General features: G+C 42.4%; 1 protein-coding gene across 3 annotated transcripts in view; it reads left to right on the forward strand.

The window, feature by feature from the left end:
• Positions 1 to 20,508, forward strand: part of ASAH2 (N-acylsphingosine amidohydrolase 2) — a 110,256-nt gene that overhangs the window by 88,129 nt on the left and 1,619 nt on the right. For 2 of the 3 annotated variants that reach the window (XM_073548231.1, XM_073548232.1), the window contains 3 exons: positions 2,078 to 2,230; positions 4,854 to 4,913; positions 12,851 to 12,939. In XM_073548231.1, coding sequence (XP_073404332.1) covers positions 2,078 to 2,230; positions 4,854 to 4,913; positions 12,851 to 12,939 — 302 coding nt within the window. The remainder of the gene's footprint in view (positions 1 to 2,077; positions 2,231 to 4,853; positions 4,914 to 12,850; positions 12,940 to 20,508) is intronic. The other variant, XM_073548233.1, reaches the window with a different exon arrangement.

Below are 20,508 nucleotides of genomic sequence, written 5' to 3' on the forward strand. Positions count from 1 at the left end.
TCAACTGAGCAGATTAATTCCTGCTCTGCCAAAAGAAATTTACACTGTTTAATAAGAAGGTGAAGGGCTTCTAATCAGAGCAGGAGTAGGAGAAATCAGACGCTGCAGTCTTCTGGCTCCTCTTTGTTGCTTTAAACCCGTAACAACACTATTTAGAAACAATGCGATTGATGTCTTCAGGGGTAGAAACTCTGCAGCACAGTCCTACATCCTTACATTATCAACCCAATCAGGGCACATTTCTGCTCTCTGGTTGTCATCTTATGATTCTATTTAGTTAAAAAGGGGTGAGAAGTTGAGCAGGTCTAAGTCTAATTATCCCTGTGTCGACACAGACAGATTGTCCCACTTGTGACATGAATGTTTACTGACATCTGGATTTCTTATAATTTTGGTTTAATACTGGTGAATATGGGAAGAAATGTCCATGTAGTGAAGTGTGTGAACTCTGCATTGGCAGGATCCATGAACAAACGTTGTTATGGTCAGCTTTAGATAATATGACTAAAGGATTTAAATAGTGGCTCTTACGCAATTGTACAGCCCCAAATTGTTAAATTAATTTATTTTATTACCTGTAATCATAACAATCTTTATACTGATGTCATTAGATTTATATTTGATTTATGATTTTTCATCAATTTTAGCTTGTTTCTTTTCTAATTCTGGAATTATGTTACCCTAGTGTCATCAATGGGTGTTAGCGTATTTGTCTCCCAATTTTGGGGGGTTGATCATAAAGGAGGTATTACTTTTTAATGATAAAATCTAATGCTTGGTGTTTTAGCTGATTTGATATTTTATCTTTTTCATCATGCGTGACGATTTCACATACCTGTTGGTGTTGTGTCTATATACATGCCTCCAGACTTTTTTTTGTCTTTTTCAGCTTTTAGTGGAAATATCAGATTATTTAGGATAAAAAGTTAGGGAACAATGATAATATAGTCATGACTACTGCAACTAGTTTCATAGACATAACAAAATTCAAAGAAAAAAATATGAGAAAATCCTGGAGAAAAAAAGATGGTGGTGATTCATTAAGACTGGTGTAGTCCATGCCAGTCTTAATAAAGCGCCCAATACAGTATACTGACCAGATGCGTTAACGAGTCATTGAGTCTGGTACCCAGCATGTGCCGTCGCCAGTAATGGAAACAGCCAGGGGCATGCATACATTTGTGGTGTAAATACCACTTTAGTGGCGAAACATGATGAAATTGACAAGCGGGCATGAACACCCCGTGACCACGCCTTGACCCACCCATAACCTGCCCACGCCACACCCATATTGGCATAGCTGCCAGGACTAGTGTGTAAAATGCTGAGTTACACAACAATATTGCATCTTATTCTTGTGTCTATGCCAGATTTCAGGCGTAAGCACCTTAATGAATTGCACCAGGAACATGAATCTGTTGAGTTTTTTCCCCAAGAAAGGGGCTTTAGGAAATGTCAGTGTTTTTGTCCCAGAAATGTCTTTTTAGTGTTTTTAGTGATTTAGTGAGTACATTTTTTACGCTTTTGGCCTACAACAGGTTTTTCTCGCATTTTTCTCGCATTTTTGAACTTTCTCTTTTACAGAATATTTTTTTTCTTTTTTGTTTCATTCTGCTATGAAGAAACACAAGCGTCTTTTCAGCTTTCCCATCGACTTGTGATGTAAAATACAGAGAGTCTTCAGAACAGAAGACCCCTGAAGAATGATGCGCTCACGTCTATTAACCACTTGACCTCTCAGGAAACCTGAACTGGTTAAAAGACCATTAAAAGCCATAACATATCAAAATCAAGTCGGTTTTACATAGATGCATATGTTCATTCTTTTTAGTGTATAGTTTGTGCTTTTCAGGTGGGTTTTAGAGCGAAGTAGCCTGAAAAAGACATTGTGTGCACTCACCATTACTGCATGGCTAGAGAGGGCTGTGCATGACAGGGAACCAAAGAACACCGACGACAGACTACCTGCTCATGCACAACCCCACAGGCCATGTGCTAAATATCAGAGTTGCGTTTTTCTTTAAAAATGCCAAAAACAGGAATTGCATGGTAATTATTCAGTTACTTTCTTTTCTAGGACACAGTGGCAGAACTGCCCAGAGGACCACAGCCTCCATTTTTTAATGAGTCTGCTCTTAATAGTTTGTTGCCCTTCGTCCCTGTAGACAAAGCTCCTGCCAACAAAACATTTGGAAATGTGCTGGAGGACGTTGAGCCACACTACTTACCTGTAAGTGATTTTTACCTTCATATAAGGCCCCATTCACACGTCTGCTTTTGTCGTATGTAGGTTACCAGCGTTTTCATTTCAACAGTTTGAGAAGATTTCTTACATTGTGTAACATGTATGAGGTGTAGGGTTGGAAGTGCGAGGTTTGGAGTCATTCTGTTATGTCGCTTCTTACCATTACCACCTGTACTACTCACCACAGGCCTGGATTATATGGAGGGCAAAAAAGGGGCAATAGTCCTGAGGTCCTAGGGGCCCAGCTCACCATGCTGAGGATGTTGTATAAACCCTATCTGCAAATATATCGTTATTACTGGAAGGTTATGCTCCCACGTGCAAAAATGCTGCATTTTTTTCTGCAAGTAACTGCACCAAAATATGCAATAGCAATCTGTTTTGATAATTGTGTTTTTTACACTGTTTTCCCCTTTTTTATGAGTTTTTAATGTAGCCTTAATTTAATTTTTTTTTAATCACATAAGCACGCGGATTTATGCACTTTTTACAAGTATTTTTTTGCATGGAAGCTTGTATGGAAAAAAAACACCAAAAAAACACACTGCCAAAAAGGAAAAGGAAGTCTGACAGCACAGAATGACCGTTCAAACCAAGCACTTGGTGCACCATGGTGTGGCCAAGTGTTTAAGTGCACCTTTTCACCTGCTTGTTCTCCTTCTTTCTCCCACTCCACACCTCTTCTTTAATTGATAGCTATGGCTTTATGGAGCCAGAGAAGGGTAGAGATAGCGGGAACACCATTAGGTACTCATATGTTTGGCCACACCATGGTGCACCAAGTGCCTGTGCTTGGTTTGAATAGTCATTCTGTGCACACAGAGTCCCTTTAAATGCACAATAACCATGAGTTTTCACAACCATTTTGCTTCAATATTAAAGTCAGCAGATTTTTTTCACAAAAAAAGTGCAACATCAATAAGGCCGGTTTCACACTTGCGTTTTTTTGCGCTGGATTTTAGCGCTAAAAAACGCATGCGTTTTTTCCCTACATTTTGCATGGGATGCGCTTATGTGCGCATACACATGCGTTTGTATGCGTTTTTCCGCACATGCGTTTTTCTGCGGTATGCGCTCGGGCGCACAAAATGCATCCTGTTGCATTTTTTGGGCGTCCGACTTACCTAAAAAAAATGCATGCGCGCACAATGAGTTTTTTTACAGCAAGACACCCATTATAAGTCTATGGGTGCGCATATGTGTGCATTGGCATGCTTATGTATGCTTTTTTTGCACATGCGTTTTTTTTAAACCGTTAGACAATGGAATTTAGGGGTTTGGGTTAGAGTTAGGGTTAGTTAAGGGGGTTTAGGGTTAGGGTTAGCTAGGGTTTAGGGTTTGGGTTAGGGTTAGTAGGGTTTGATTAAGGGTTAGGGTTAGTATGGTTTGGTTAAGGGTTAGGGTTAGGGTCAGGGTTAGGGTTAGGATCAGGGTTAGGGTATGGTTTGGTTAAGGGTTAGGGTTAGGGTCAGGGTTAGGATTAGTAAAGTCATGGTTTGGGTTAGTGTGAGGGGCCACCTAATGTTGGAAAAAAAAGCAAACGCGGTAAAAACGCACTAAAAACGCATACAAACGCATAAAAACGCTGCGTTTTTTTCATGCATGCTCATAAAAATGCTTGAAAAAAACACAGCATTTGTATGCGTTTGTATGCGTTTTTTTAATGTGTTTTGTTGCGGGAAAAATGCGCTGCAAAAAAAAGCAAGTGTGAAAGTAGCCTAAGTAATCAATTAGTTATGCTGCGTGGGAACATAGCCTTATGGCTTTTTCCAGAATGTTTCCATTCTTTGACTGCTAGCAGATATACTGACATCTGTGACAAGTTGAAACAAAGTACCATATTTTTCGGACTATACTGTAAGTCGCAGATTGAGATCTCGGTAGCCCTTGGCTTCAGGAAAATGGCCACCGAGAAACCAAAGATGCACTCAGCTCTGCTCACCGTGGCACCGGGCTGCAGCATTACCACATTTCTGCCGCCCTATCCCTGAGGAAGGAACCCTGCTCCATGCAACACATTCTGCTCTGCCTCACCGCCAACACTGGACCAGCAGCATCGCACCACTGAGATACCCCAGGACTGCAGCATTTCCCCACTTCTGCCGCCACCAGCTTCCTGAGGAAGGGACTATGCCTCCTGTGAACTCACTCTATCACCGCCGGCCCTTAAGTAAGATACCTTAAATTTGGATGATAAGAAGGACCCCCATCTTATAAAAATCTTTTTTTGCTATTTTTCATCCCAAAATTTGGGGTGCGTCTTATGTTTTGGTTCATCTTATAGTCCGAAAAATAAGGTGTATTAGGATAAATCAATAGCGTGTTTATTTTGTTGAAACCTTTAAAAATGATCCATTGCTTGTAAGAAACAAATGCATGAATCTTGTATGAAAGAGTGCAGTCAGCAGCTTTACAACACAGTAACACCTTCTGGATACAGAAATATTCTTTCCAAATGTACAAATGTACAGAATGGACGCCCATTTGGCCCATGTCTACTCATTATTAAATTCTCATATGACTGAGAAATTCGGTAGCTGCATACGTTTTCGTTCCATAAAACCAGACTACCCCTTTAAACTCTTTTTCTATGTGATGGTACTCACAGGGTGACGTCGCATCGGTTACCTTTGTTGCTGGGAACCCCAGAAGTTCTGTGACATATATGGTAGGTGGATTTACAATTTTATCATTTTATAAGGATCCCTGGATTGTTATTATACAGCAGCGTTGGTTATAGGCTAGACTTGAACAGCTTTACCACATAGAAAATTGTTTGGTCACAACATTTTAAAAGAGACTGGTCTCAGCAAATGTGCAGATTCGATAAGGTCACGACTGCATTCTGATAATACAAGACCACATTCAGAGAGCAAACTTACTTGATTACCTACACTGAATGCTTGAAATAAAAATATTTTGTTTTTACTTTAATAATTTTGTGCTGATTAATTTTATATTAGATTTTTATAGTGGGCCAGACCTCAGGTTTTCTTATTTGGGGGAGCCCATGGAGGATAGGGGCTTCCGCCATTAGATAGAACTAAGTCTGTCTTCAGTGTGCTCCTGAGCTCCCTCTAGTGGTGACTGGAGGATACCAGCATTATAAAGGGAACCTGCCATATTTGTTTTCTTGCAATATTTGCTTTATGTATCATTTGCATTGAAGGAAACATTGTTGTTTCACATTAATGGCGGTCTCAAAGTATACCCTATTTCCTCTCTAGTCAATAATACCGAAGTACATTCCTGGAAGAGGCACGCTGCTCTTGTTAGATGAATCTAATAGATAAAGTGGTGTGTGCCTTATTACAACTGTGCTGTGTGAGTCCTAATCTCACTGCTTTGAGTGGATGCAAAACCGTTGTTCAAGAAAAACTGTATTTGGAGCAAAACATTTAAACAGTAGCTAAACTTTTTCCTTTTATTTAACCCATTCAAAAACTTTGACGTATAAAGGTCATATCCCTGCCTTTGATGCGGGCTCTGATGTTGAGACCACCCCTTTCACCGCATTTGATGGCTGACAGCTGGAAGCGCGTCACAAATCCCGTCACGTGATCGTGGGGTGCTGGTGGGTCTTCAAAAGATCCCTGTGCCTGTCACTGTGAATCTCCTGTGAACGCCATCTCGTGGACAGCATTTATAGAACATTGTGATTTATGGTGTAGCTCAGGAGATCAGATAATCGCAGCTTCAAGTCTCCTAAGGCGACTATTGAAGACAGTAAAATTTTTAAAATATATATATACGTATATATATATGTTCAAATCACCCTGCTTTTGTCCCGTTAAAATAAAACAATAAGGGTATGTGCACACGTAAGCGTTGTTTTCGCGTTTTTTAAGCGGTTTTACCAAAAAAAGCTTAAAAAACGCTTAAAAGAAGCATCCCATTCATTTTAATGAATTCTGCTCTTTTTGTGCATATTGATGCATTTTTGTCTGCGAAAAAAACGCATCGTGGTAAAAAAAATTCAGCATGTTCATTAATTTCTAGCTATTTTTTATGAGACTGGGGACGCTCCGGAAAAAACTCATAAAAAACGCGTGTTTTTTGCGCAAAAACGCACAGAAAACGCGCGGAAAAAACGCGCGTTTTCTGGGAAGGAGTCCGGATTTCAGTAAGGAATTTTCTGCATACATGTGCACATACCCTAGCAAAAGAAAAATAAGTAAAAAATACACATATTTGGCATCGCTGCGCTCAGAAATGTCCGATCTATCAAAATATAAAAAACAATCCGATCGGTAAAAGGCGTAACGAGAAAAAAATCAAAACTCCAGAATTATATTTTTGGCTGCAGCAACAACAATAAAATGCAATAAGGAGTGATCAAAACATTGTATCTACCTCAAAATGGTATCAATAAAAACGTCAGGTCAGGGTGCATCAACTAAGCCGTCACCCAGCCACATAGCCTGAAAAATGGAAACACTACGGCTATGTGCACACGTACTTTTGAGAGCTGCCGATTTGTCCCCGCGGATTTGTAAAAAACCACAGGTAAATCCGCAGGTCAAAAGTCCTGCGGTTTAGCCTGTGGTTTAGCCTCACAATGGAGAAGGTGTGAAACAGCTGAGGATTCCGCACAAAGAATTGAAATGCTGCGGATTGTAACCCGCAGCAAATCCATGCGGAAAAATCTGCAGCATGTGCACAGCGTTTTTTGTTTTACCATTGAAAACAATATGTACTGTACAGCGCAGCAGAAACTGCTGCGGACCCGCAGGGCCAGAAACGCTGAGGATCCGCAGCAGAATCCGCAGCGTGTGCACATAGCCTAAAGGTCTCAGAAAATAAAAAAAAAACTGTGAATGTTTGGTATCTGCGAACTCGTATTGACCTGGAGAATTATAATGGCAGGTCAGTTTTACCATATAGTGATCATGGTAAGTAAAAAAAAAACCCAACAATAGTGGAATTGCACTTTTTTCAAATAACCAAATTTTTTCCCCTTTTTTCTGTACACTATATGGTAAAATCAATGGTGTCATTCAAAAGGACAACTTGTCAGTGAAGCAAAAAACAAGCCCTATCACGGCTAAAATAAAAAAGTTATGCCTGTTAATGAAAAAGTTCATGAAAAATCGCAAGGTCATGAAGGGGTTTAATTGTTGTTTAGCTGCTGTAAAGCAAGGAATTTTTGTGACACACTTCATCAACTTATTTTTCTTCCTGGTCTCCCAAACACTGTGCTACACTGTTACTTTAATGCCCAAATGCTCCTTTCAGCTAAGTCCATACAATATATTAGAACAGTGTGAGTAGTGGAATTCTCCTGTTTCAGTATAAGGGTATGTTTCTACTTGCCGGATTACATCCGGATTAGCTGCGGGTTGAACTCTGCATACAGCTGCAGTGTTCAATCCGCAGCGTCCAGATGTTACAGCATAGTGGAGGGGATTTTATGAAATCCCGTCTCCACTATGCGTCTTATTATGCGGGTGACACACCCATGAAACCGGACATGCGGCACGTCTTTTTAGAACGCAGCATGTCTGTTTACCTTGCGGAAACGCTCAGTCTCCACAAGGTAAATAGCCTACTCTATGTATACAATAGACTCAACCTAAAAGATCCAGCAAAAATTAATAAATGTGCCTCACATAAATACTCAAACCAAACAATCTGTTACATATTTATCCAAAGGAAACATGACAGAAACTGGCACAATTTTAAATCCAAGTATAAAATAGTTTTATTAATCCACATGGAAAATTATTAAAATTCTCACAAACAAATGAAGAAAAATTGTACAAGCCAAATTGCCTCTATGGCGGGACAATAAATGGCTATAGATCACTGCAATATGTAATTTATGTGTGCCCAAATATATACAACAATCAGTACTGGCCCTTTAAATTATTACCATGAGGGGTTAATAGAGATTATATAGACATTCTTATTCAAAGCCCCGTATATCATAATAAATGTACATAGGCGATGCATGAAGCGCATTAAAGTTATACTGATAACTTACATATATGTTATGAGCTCATTTTCTCCTTCACCTTTGATGTCCGATGAACTCCCTCTGCTGGTGAAAGGAGGTAGTGAAATTGATTTGGATGGGAGAAACCTGTCATCTGAACAGGTGGAGTGTGATTGGACATCCGGAATCTCTGAGTGGATATAAGGCTGCCGACGCCCTGCTGGGTTGCTGGTGATCCTCTCTGCTCTGAGCTCTGGCCTCCAGATTAGTCCTGTCTACTAAAGCTAAGTTTTTGCTCTGCTATTTTTCCATGAGATTTTGTCTTGTTTACTTAGTGTTTGTGTTCAGCCAGCCCTGGTTGGGACTGGCTGAACTCCATTTTTGTCTCTGATCAGTTGATCTCTTTGCTCTGTTTTCAGAATATACCTGAGTGCTGATATAGTGATTTTGAAGTCTAGTGACTTCAGGGCCTTTTCTATCAGACGTGTTGGACATTATTTTTGGCAGGGTTTTTGCGTGATTGCAGACAGTTGCTTTTCTTTCCTGTCCTATCTAGTTAGTGAGGGCCCCATCGTTTGCTCAGCCTGTCTTTCTGTCTGTGTTTGTGTTTTCATCTGTTTTCACCGTCAGTACATGTTGGGGGCTGTCGATTGCTTTGGGGTCTGCTCTGGGGCAGTTTAGATTTCCCCTTTCTTTCTTTAGGTTTATTTAGTTCACCGGCTGTGAACAAGGTGTCTAGGACCACCGTAGGAACACCCCACGGCTACTGTTAGTTGTTGTGAATAGGATCAGGGGTCTGCAATCTGCTAGCTACCAACCTCTCCGGTTTTCTGGACTTAGCTTGTATTTTTGTCTTTTCCTCCTCCGGTGACTCATTCATAACAGAATCACCAGCAACCCAGCAGGGCGTCGGCGGCCTTATATCCACTCAGAGTTTCCGGATGTCCAAAATCACTATATCAGCACTCAGGTATATTCTGAAAACAGAGCAAAGAGATCAACTGATCAGAGACAAAAATGGAGTTCAGCCAGTCCCAACCAGGGCTGGCTGAACACAAACACTAAGTAAACCAGACAAAATCTCATGGAAAAATAGCAGAGCAAAACCTTAGCTTTAGTAGACAGCACTAAACTAGAGGCCAGAGCTCAGAGCAGAGAGGATCACCAGCAACCCAGCAGGGCGTCGGCAGCCTTATAGCCAATCACACTCCACCTGTTCAGATGACAGGTTTTTCCCATCCAAATCAATTTCACTACCTCCTTTCACCAGCAGAGGGAGTTCATCGGACATCAAAGGTGAAGGAGAAAATGAGCTCATAACACATATAGTGTCTTATGCCACGTCCCTCAGCCCGATGCGCGTTTCGTCTTCATCAGGGGGCGTCAGTATAACTTTAATGCGGTGTCTGAGTTCCTTTAATGGGGTTACTATATTGATAGCGCTTCTCCGCGCTCCGCAGGCCTCCTTCCCTCACTCTCCAAAATGGCGTTCTGGCGTTCTTCCTGCCTCGGCCCCTTTCCCGCCACTGGCTTCTTATGCCCCTCCTTCCGGGGGCGGCGTCTTCTTCCAGCGCCTCATACCAAGCCAGTATACGAACCCCTCGGGGGGTGGGCCATGTATCTGTCACATAGTAATTCAGGCAGGGAAGGCCCAATACTCTTCGCGGTCTTTTCCTAGGACCTCCCATCTCTTCACGCCCTTCTTCTCCATGCCAGCGGCCATTTCTAATGTCCATTTTACAGTCTATTAAATCAGGTCTTCTACACTCTTCAAAAGTGCAAAGTCTCACAAATTTCAGGCGCACAGAACCCGATGGCATCGGATCTCGTCATCCTGTTCGTGATGCCAAAATATGGTCGCCCCCGTCCCTGGGCTGTGGGGTACTTGGTACCGGGCCGGTGTCAGGAGAATGTGTCACAGCAGCGGTGACCCGGTCCGTGGCCCTGGGCGTGCAAATCAATGGTGGAATGTATATGTAGTTAATGGAATGGAATAGTTCGTGCCGCCACCTGTGGTGTTTGGCAAGCAAGATGTTAAGCTAGCGCTGCGTGCAGATCCTCTGGGCCTGATGGTGTGTTGCAACATAGATGGTGTAGCTCCCCACAGGTGAAGCTGTAACCCCAGGGCAGTGTATAGGCGCAGGCGGTGTGAGGAATGTTGGTACCCAGATGTAGCGGTGCTGACAGGGTTGGCGCACAAATGAATGGAGGACACCAGGGCTTGTAGTTCCAAAGCTTTACTCACAATTCATGGTACACACTGGTGCCTGCCTCCGTGCCGTGTCCTCCGGGGTAGAGACTCAATCAACCTCCCGGGCAAGTCAGGATTCTCCTCTCCAACACTCCGCCAACATGTACCTTTCCTGAACGACTCCTCTATTGCGCCACCAGGGCTTGTATTTCCAAAGCTTTACTCACAGTTCGTGGTAGACACTGGTGCCTGCCTCTGTTGTGAGTTCATTCTCGGGTTCACCAGTTGTGAGTTCCCCTTCTGGACTCCCTCTGGTGGTGACGGGAGGTGGTGTGGCTGGTTTGATCGGTGGAGATCTGTCACCTGAGAATGAGGATGGCGATTGGATCTCAGGATTCTCATTGGATTTAAGACAGCCAATGCCCTATTCAGTTGCCTTTTGATTCCTTCTGGCTTGTCAGCTCTTTGTTTTCAGCTCTGTTCCAGTCATCTAAAGCTAAGTTTTTCTGCTAATGTGCACACTTGATTTTGTTCGTCTATTCAGTTTTTTGTGTGGTCTGCCAGCCCCGGCTGGGGGCTGAGCTGAATTTCCACTCTTATTTATCAGTATTTTGCCAATTGGCTTTTTGTCCCTTACTAGTTCGGTCTTTTTTTGCTCTGTCTCAGAATATTTCAGAGTGCTGATATAGTGGGAGAAGTCTAGTGACTTCAGGGTTAATTTTGCTATCAGAAGTGTTGGACATTATTTTTGTAGGGTTTTTTGCAGGTTGCAGACAGTGTCTTCCCTTTCCTTTCCTGTCTAGTTAGTTTGGGCCCCATCATTTGCTCAGCCTATTTTCCTGCCTGTGTTTGTGCCTTCATCTTGTTTCACCGTTAATACATGTGTGGGGGCTATCTATTCCTTTGGGGTCTGCTCTGGGGAAGTTAGTTTTCCCTTTTCATGCTTCAGGCTTATGTAGTCCTCCGGCCGTGATGAGGCGTCTAGGTTCATTGTAGGCACGCTCCACGGCTACTGCTAGTTGTGTGGTAAGATCAGGGATCTACAATCTGCATAGTTTCCAACCACTCTGGTTTTCTGTGGCTTAGCTTGTTTTGCTTTTTTCTCCTCGGTGACCCATTCATAACATGCCTCCATGCCGTGTCCTCCGGGATAGAGACTCAATCCACCTCCCGGGCAAGTCAGGATTCTCCTCTCCAACCCTCCGCCAACATATACCTTTCCTGAACGACTCCTCTATTGCGCCTTTTAGTGTGAAGAGCTCCAGTACCGTGATACTCTGAAGTTCCTCCTGTCAGATGTTCCTAACAACTCTACTTGTATGACACACAGTTGTAGCCTCTCTCGGGGACTCCCTTCTCTGGAGTCCTGGCTCTCTATTCAGTTGCTGTTGTGCCCCAAGTCTTGGATGGGAGTAGTGCATTTACAGCCTCCTACTCCACCGGTGTTTGCTGCAGAACCATAAGTGTCCATACAACCTCGGGGACCAGGCCCCGGCCTTGCGCAGAGAACCTATAGGCAGGGTTCCTCTTCCAACCCACAACTCCTCTCTGTTCTCCTACTCCTTCGTTTCGCGCTGTTCCTTCTCTCTCTTATGGAAGCTTAGGTTGCAGTTCTACGTCTTTCTCCTTCTGTTCCTTTCTCGTGCCAGCTGGCTCAGGTCACTGAGGCAGCTGCAGCACTCCTTCCTCCATCCCTCCTTCCAGGGATCCGTCCTCAGTCTCTCCTGACTGACTGATCCTCAGACTGAACTAACTTCTCATCCTAAACTTTCCCACTCTTTTATATAAACTCCACCCACCTCCCAGTACATCTCGTGTTACGAAGCAAGGACCCACGAAAGGTGCTCTGCTACCCTCTAAGCATGAAGCCGCAATGTGGTGAGTGCTGAACTATCCTGTGTGTGGGGTGCAGGTGTTGGAGCGAGGAAAGGAGTTCCCAACTTACCTAGGTGGTGGGGCACTACACCTTAGGAGAAGGTGCAGTACCTCTGTGGCGACTGAGCCTCAGGGGCGCCACAATTGCAATATTTGAAAGATAATATAATAAAAAGCAGTGTAGTTGTTCTTCATTAGTTATAGTTTGCTATGTAAGAAAAAACTTTGTCCACCAATTCATACCATCCCCCTAATCCTTCTGCTTGTGTAGGACACTTCCTATGTCTCCTCATTTATGAAAAGTTGCACAAAGTAAAATTTACTTTTTAATTCCTGAATACCATCAATCATTTGAGCAAAATTAATATTTAGCGGCGGCATGTCAAGTGCAGGGACCTGAGGAGGGGGTTAGTGCATGAGAAATTAAAGTTTTTTTGGTAGTGAAATGTTCCTTTTTTGGTGGTCTTTGAGCCCCTGTGTTATGTGCATCACCCCTTTGTGGCCTTCACTAGACATAACACAGTGTAATGTCAAAAGTGGCACAACCTTATATGTGTGATCCCATAAAACTATTCTAGGATTTATAATAATGCTTATCTTTCAGAGTGATGCCACTTACTTAAAAATAGAAAAGTATGAAGATGTAACTGGAGCATGGCGCACGGTGTATAATGATGCGTCCTGGGAGACAAGGTGAGAAGGATGTATGTGAATCAGCCAGGTGTGGAAGAGCTTTCACTAGGGGAAAGTAGGGATTAGATACCTAATGTGTACAGACGCTCCTGGGCCCAATCTATCGAGGTGAGGGAAGGATCAGACAGATTGCATTTTCATGGCTGAACCTTTTGTTCTTCCTAGAAATAAGCTGTCATGAAAGGTTTCACTCCCCCTCTACATATCCAGAACACGTGATATTTGGCCAGAGTGGGTTGGGAGATATACATTGGGGAAAAAAAGATTTAGTCAGCCACCAATTGTGCAAGTTCTCCCACTTAAAATGATGAGAGAGGCCTGTAATTGACATCATAGGTAGACCACAACTATGAGAGTCAAAATGAGAAAACAAATCCAGAAAATCACCTTGTCTGATTTGGCAACATTTATTTTGCAAATTATGTTGGAAAATAAGTATTTGGTCACCTAAAAACATGCAAGATTTCTGTATCTTACAGACCTGTAACTTCTTTTTTAAGAGGCTCCTCTGTCCTCCATTCATTACCTATAGTAATGGCACCTGTTTGTTATCAGTATAAAAGACACCTGTCCAGCGTCGGACTGGAGCACCTTGGGCCCACCAGAGAAAATCATTCTTGGGGCCCACTATGTAGTTACATAGAGATAAATACAAGACCACCAATTGTGCGGTAAAACACGCTAATATCCGGGTATAATATAAGGTAGTACAGGTCTTAATTATGTAGCAGGAGTTGGGGTAGCCTCCCTCATAGAATATAAAGCAGCCACCTCAAATAGTATAATGCATTCTCCTCATAGAATATAATGCCGCCATCTCATAGAATATAATGCAGCCCCCCTCATAGGGTATAATGCTGCCCCCCTCAGGGTATTATGCTGCCCCCCTCATAGGGTATAATGCTGCCCCCTCATAGGGTATAACGCTGCCTCCCCATAGGGTATAACGCTGCCCCTCATAGGGTATAACGCTGCCTCCCCATAGGGTATAACGCTGCCCCTCATAGGGTATAATGCTGCCCCCTCATAGGGTATAATGCTGCCCCCCCCATAGGGTGTAATTCACCCCCTCATAGAATATAATGCTGCCCCCCTCACAGGGTATAATGCGGCCCCCCTCATAGGGTATAATGCTGCCCCCCTCATAGGATATAATGCTGCCCCCCTCATAGGGTATAATGCTGCCCCCCCTCATAGGGTATAATGCTGCCCCCACTCATAGGGTATAATGCTGCCCCCACTCATAGGGTATAACGCACCCCCTCATAGGGTATAACGGACCCCCTCATAGGGTATAATGCTGCCCCCCTCATAGGGTATAATGCTGCCTCCCTCATAGGGTGTAATGCATTTATATAGATATAGATAGAGAGGTATAGAGATAGATAGATATGAGATAAATAGATAGCTCTATGGATAGATAGATAGATAGATAGATAATGGATAAATAGATATAGAGATAGGTAGCTATAGATAGAGATAGAGATAGGAGAGATAGATATAGATAGATAGAGATAGATAGATATATAGATAGATAGATATATATAGAGAGCGATAGATATAGAGAGATAGATGGATAGATATAGAGATAGGTAGATAGATATAGAGATAGCTAGATAGATAGATATAGAGATATAGAGATAGATATAGAGATAGATAGATAGATAGAGATATAGAGAGAGATGGATATAGAGAGATAGATATAGAGATAGATAGATAGATATAGAGATATATAGATAGATATAGAGATAGATAGATAGATATAGATAGAACGATAGATAGATAGATAGATAGATAGATAGATATAGACAGAGATATATAGCTAGAGAGAGATAGATAGATAGAGACAGATAGATAGATAGATAGATATAGAGAGAGATAGATGGATAGAGAGATAGATGGATAGATATAGAGATAGATAGATAGAGATAGATAGATAGATAAATAGAGAGAGATAGATATAGAGATAGATGGATAGATATAGAGATAGGTAGATAGATAGATATAGAGATAGATAGAGAGATAGATAGATAGATAGATATAGAGATAGATATATAGAGAGAAATGGATATAGTGAGATAGATATAGAGATGTAGATATAGAGATAGATATATATAGATAGATATAGAGATAGATAGATAGATTTAGAGATAGATATGGAGATAGATATAGACAGATAGATAGATAGAACGATAGATAGATAGATAGATATAGACAGAGATAGATAGATAGAGACAGAGATAGATAGAGAGATAGATAGATAGATATAGAGAGAGATAGATGGATAGATATAGAGATAGATAGATATAGAGATAGATAGATAGATATAGAGATAGATAGATATAGAGATAGATAGATAGATATAGAGATAGATAGATAGATATAGCGATAGATAGATATATAGATAGATATAGAGATAGATAGATATAGCGATAGATAGATAGATAGATAGAGAGAGATATAGAGATAGATAGATATATAGAGAGATAGCTAGATATAGAGATAGAGATAGATAGATATAGAGATAGATAGATATTGAGATAGAGAGATAGATAGGTAGATAGCTAGAGATAGATAGATATAGAGATAGATAGATATAGAAATAGATAAATAGATAGATATAGATAGATATAGAGATAGATAGATATAGATAGCTAGATATAGATAGAGAGATGGACATAGATAGATAAAGAGATAGATATAGATAGAGAGATAGATATAGATAGAGAGATATAGATAGATAGAGAGATAGATATAGATAGAGAGATAGATAGATATAGAGAGATAGATAGATAGCTATATAGATAGATATAGAGATATAAAAAACAAAACACAATACTCACCTCTCCTCCTCGCTCCCACGCTGATTCCGGCAGCCAGCTTCAGTGTCAGGAGCTGCCCCCTCTGCCAGACACACAGCGGGTGCGCGATGTAGTGACGTCATCGCGCATCGGCTGTGTGAGTCAGCAGAGGGGACTGACGATTGAGGGCAGCGCCGGCCCTCACTAACTGCCACATAGCTGCTTACTTGGCTGGGGGGCGGGGCCCCTGGGGGAGAGCGGAGTGCAGACCATAAAGTGATATTCACTGCTTTCCACGCCCATGTGGGCGTGGGAAGCATTGAATATTCATTTCTTTTTAGCAGCGGGGACAGGGGCTCCTGGCTGCTGCTCCGCTAGCACAGGGCCCCCATTAGCAGCTGTGTGGTGTGCCGCTATTAGCGACACACCACTGGCTGTGGGCTCCTGGAGCAGCGGGGGTCCTAGGCAACTGCTGACCCTGTATGCCAGCAGGTGCCAGGGCCCACCAGATACCAGTGCCCACCGGAGAATCCTCCGGTTCTCCGGTGGGCCAGTCCGACACTGCACCTGTCCACAACCTAGCGACAGGCCCAAAACATCACTGCTCTAGAGGAGATCTGTATGGAGGAATGGGCCAACATACCACCAACAGTGTATGCCAACCTTGTGAAGACTTACAGAAAACGTTTGGCCAAGAAAGGATATATAACAAAATATTGAGATGAACTTTTGTTAATGACCAAATACTTATTTTCCACCATAATTTTAACCCCTTCACGACCAATGACGCCACATAGGCGTCATGAAAAGCAGTGCCATTATGACCAGTGACGCCTATGTGGCGTCATGACTTTAAAGCCCCCCTGTGGGTCGGGTGACCTAGGTCACTGAAAGGTCACCTGACCCGCATATAAAGGGGGCTTTGTACTTCACCACAGGGGGCGTGGCTTCGCCCCCTCGTGGCTACGATCGCTCTGATTGGCTGTTTCATTTTTAACAGCCAATCAGAGCGATAGTAATATTTCATCAATGAAAATTGATTAAATATTACAATCCAGCCATGTCCGATGCTGCAGTAGCATCGGACATGGCTGGTGACACCAATCCGACCCCCACTGAATGACAGCGGCGATGTGCGCCGCTGTCATCATCTGCCCCCCGCCTTCCCTCCGCTCCCCCCGCCTTCCAATCATCCCCCCTCCCACCACCGGTACTTACCGAGTGCCGCTATGGCTCCCGGTGTCCCGCGGTTCCTGACCATGGGCGCCGCCATAGTGGAAAATGGCGGGCGCATGCGCAGTGCGCCCGCAGGCTGCAGATTCCATTCATTCATTTTGATCACTGTGATAAACTCTCACAGTGATCAAAATATAATGAAAAGTAAATAAACCCCCCTTTAGGCAGGAACAAATAATAAAATAAAGAAATTATTTTTACTTATTTTTTTTCCATTAGGGTTAGGGTTGGAAATAGGGTTAGGGTTGGAAATAGGGTTAGGGTTGGAATTAGGGTTAGGGTTGGAATTAGGGTTAGAATGAGGGTTAGGGTTAGACTTAGGGTTAGGGTTAGAATTAGGGTTTGGGTTGGAATTAGGGTTAGGGTTGGAATTAGGGCTAGAATTAGGGTTAAGATTAGGGTTAGGGATGTGTTGGGGTTAGGGTTGGGATTAGGGTTAGGGTTATGGTTAGAGTTGGGATTAGGGGTGTGTTGGGGTTAGGGTTGGAGTTAGAATTGAGGGGTTTCCACTGTTTAGGCACATCAGGGGGTCTCCAAACACGACATGGTGCAACCATTGATTCCAGCTAATTTTGCGTTCAAAAAGTAAAACGGTTCTCCCTCCCTTCCAAGCCCCGACGTGTGCCCAAACAGGTGTTTACCCAAACATATGCGGTATCAGTGTACTCAGGAAAAATTGCACAACAATTTTGGAGGTCTAATTTCTCCTGTTACCCTTGGGAAAATAAAAAATTGGGGGCCCCGACATGTACCCAAACAGTGGTCCTCACCCACATATGGGGTACCAGCGTACTCAGAACAAACTGGACAACAACTTTTGGGGTCCAATTTATCCTGTTAGCCGTGTGAAAATAACAAATAGCGTGCTAAAAAATCATTTTTGAGGAAAAAAATTTTTTTTTTATTTTCACTGCTCTGTTTTATAAACTTTTGAGAAGCACTTGGGGATACAAAGTGCTCACTACACATCTAGATAAGTTCCATAAGGGGTCTAGTTTCCAAAATGGGGTCACTTGTGGGGGAGCTCCAATGTTTAGGTACACAGGGGCTCTCCAAACGCGACATGGTGTCCGATAACGATTGGAGCTAATTTTCCCTTCAAAAAGTCAAATGGTGCTCCTTCCCTTCCAGACCCAGCCGTGCGCCCAAACAATGGTTTATGACCACATATGAGGTATCGGTGTACTCAAGAGAAATTGCTCAACAAATTTTAGGATCCATTTTATCCTGTTGCCCATGTGAAAATGAAAAAAACTGAGGGTAAAAGAAAATTTTTGTGAAAAAAAAATTACTTTTTTTTTTTACGGATCAATTTGTGAAGCACCTGGGGGTTCAAAGTGATCATTATGCATCTAGATAAGTTCCTTGGGGGGTCTAGTTTCCAAAATGGGGTCACTTGTGGGGGAGCTCCAATGTTTAGGCACACAGGGGCTCTCCAAACATGACATGGCAACCGTTAAATATTCCAGCATATTTTCCATTCAAAAAGTCAAATGGCGCTCCTTCCCTTCTGAGTCCTGCCGTGCGCTGAAACAGTGGTTTATGACCACATATGAGGTATCGGTGTACTCAGGAGAAATTGCCCAACAAATTTTAGGATCCATTTTATCCTGCTGCCCATGTGTAAATGAAAAAATTGATGCTAAAAGAAATTTTTTGTTGGAAAAATGTAAATGTCCATTTTTTCTTTCCACGTTGCTTTAGTTCCTGTGAAACACCTGAAGCGTTAATAATCTTCTTTAATGTAGTTTTGAGTAGCTTGAGGGGTGCTGTTTTTAGAATGGTGTCACTTTTGGGTATTTTATGCCATATAGACCCCTCAAAGTGACTTCAAATGCGAGGTGGTCCCTAAAAAAATGGTTTTGTAAATTTTGTTGTAAAAATGAGAAATCGCTGGTCAATTTTAACCCTTATAACTCCCTAACAAAAAAAATGTTGTTTCCAAAATTGTGCTGATGTAAAGTAGACATGTGGGACATGTTATTTAGTAACTATTTTGTGTCACATAACTCTCTGGTTTAACAGAATAAAAATTCAAAATTTGAAAATTGCGAAATTTTCTACATTTTTGCCAAATTTCTGATTTTTTCACAAATAAACGCAAAAATTATCAACCTAAATCTACCACTAACATGAAGCCCAATATGTCACGAAAAAACTAACTCAGAATCGCTAGGATCCTTTGAAGCATTCCTGAGTTATTACCTCATAAGGGGACACTGGTCAGAATTGCAAAAAATGGCCTGGTCATTTAGGTCAAAATAGGCTTGGTCATGAAGGGGTTAAAAATAATTCTTGCTAACTCAGACAAGGTGCTTTTCTGGATTTGTTTTCCCATTTTGACTCTCATAGTTGTGGTCTACCTATGATGTCAATTACAGGCCTCTCTCATCTTTTTACGTGGGAGAACTTGCACAATTGTTGGCTGACTAAATACTTTTTTCCCCACTGTAGCTGACCACCAAAATAGGGTTCTGCCAACAGTTATCCATAGTGTTTCTGTAGGGATGTGGACTGTCTTACCCTGTTCCTGCCCCTGAAGACAATAGACGTGTCGTCTGAACACTGTCATGCGGTTTTATATGAAAAGTGATGTGCCTCTTATGTAATGTATTATGGTAATGTACAGCACGTGAAGTGTTAATACAGAATGTGAATACAGTACAGAATAAGCTTACAATAGCATAAGTACAGCTTATACAGTAAGTGGTCTAGAAATAGCATATGAGATTAAGAAATGGTTAATGATAGAACTAGCCCAGTGGGTGGGCACTAGTGGTAATGAAAAGGGGGCACTTCTTGATAGTGTGAGTTCAAAGAGAGTTAGTGAAGAGCATAGTGAAGATAAGGCTGGGTTGCTAGGGGCAGCATGTGGTGCTTGTTTCATGCAGTGGAAGGCATTACTGGGATCCTGAGCAGTCGCTCATGTCATGTCCGGACCCTAAGGCCTGGCATTGGGGGTGCCGGACACATCAGGCCCTCTGGAGTACATTGGAAGATGGACAGGGACAAGGTGATGGCTAGTCCCCTGCATTGTGTGTGGCGGCTCCTGAGGACTAAGCTTGGAGGAAAAGGAGGCCTGTGGCCTACAAGTGAGTGTGATGTACCCCACACCCTATAGCGCACTGGGACTGGACACCCCTTGTCTGTAAACTGCCAGAGCGAAACCTGACAGAAGCTTGGTCACGACTACCCCTCCCGGTCACTTTACATTTGGAGAACTTAATCAGCTACCAGACTTATCTTCATTATATTCATTGGTAATAAGGGATCAGCCATGGTTAAATCCAGAATGCCCAATCTTTCTAAAACTAGCCATACACATTAGATGGTTGTCAGCTGTACAACGCTTTGGCCAATTGCCATTATTGTTGTCTTTTCCATTGGCCGAGCGCTACTGTGTTCTGTATTTTGACAGACATCAATTCTGCTGGGTTATCTCTCGGATGACAAAATGGTCTTCGGCCCAAAATTGGAATTGATCAATCTACATCTCTCCCAGCGAATAGTTGGCCAGTGCCCCCTACACATT

The sequence above is a fragment of the Dendrobates tinctorius genome, unplaced genomic scaffold (assembly GCF_039654945.1).
Source record: "Dendrobates tinctorius isolate UK_male_01 unplaced genomic scaffold, ASM3965494v1 ptg000156l, whole genome shotgun sequence".
In the NCBI taxonomy this organism is placed as follows: domain Eukaryota; kingdom Metazoa; phylum Chordata; class Amphibia; order Anura; family Dendrobatidae; genus Dendrobates; species Dendrobates tinctorius.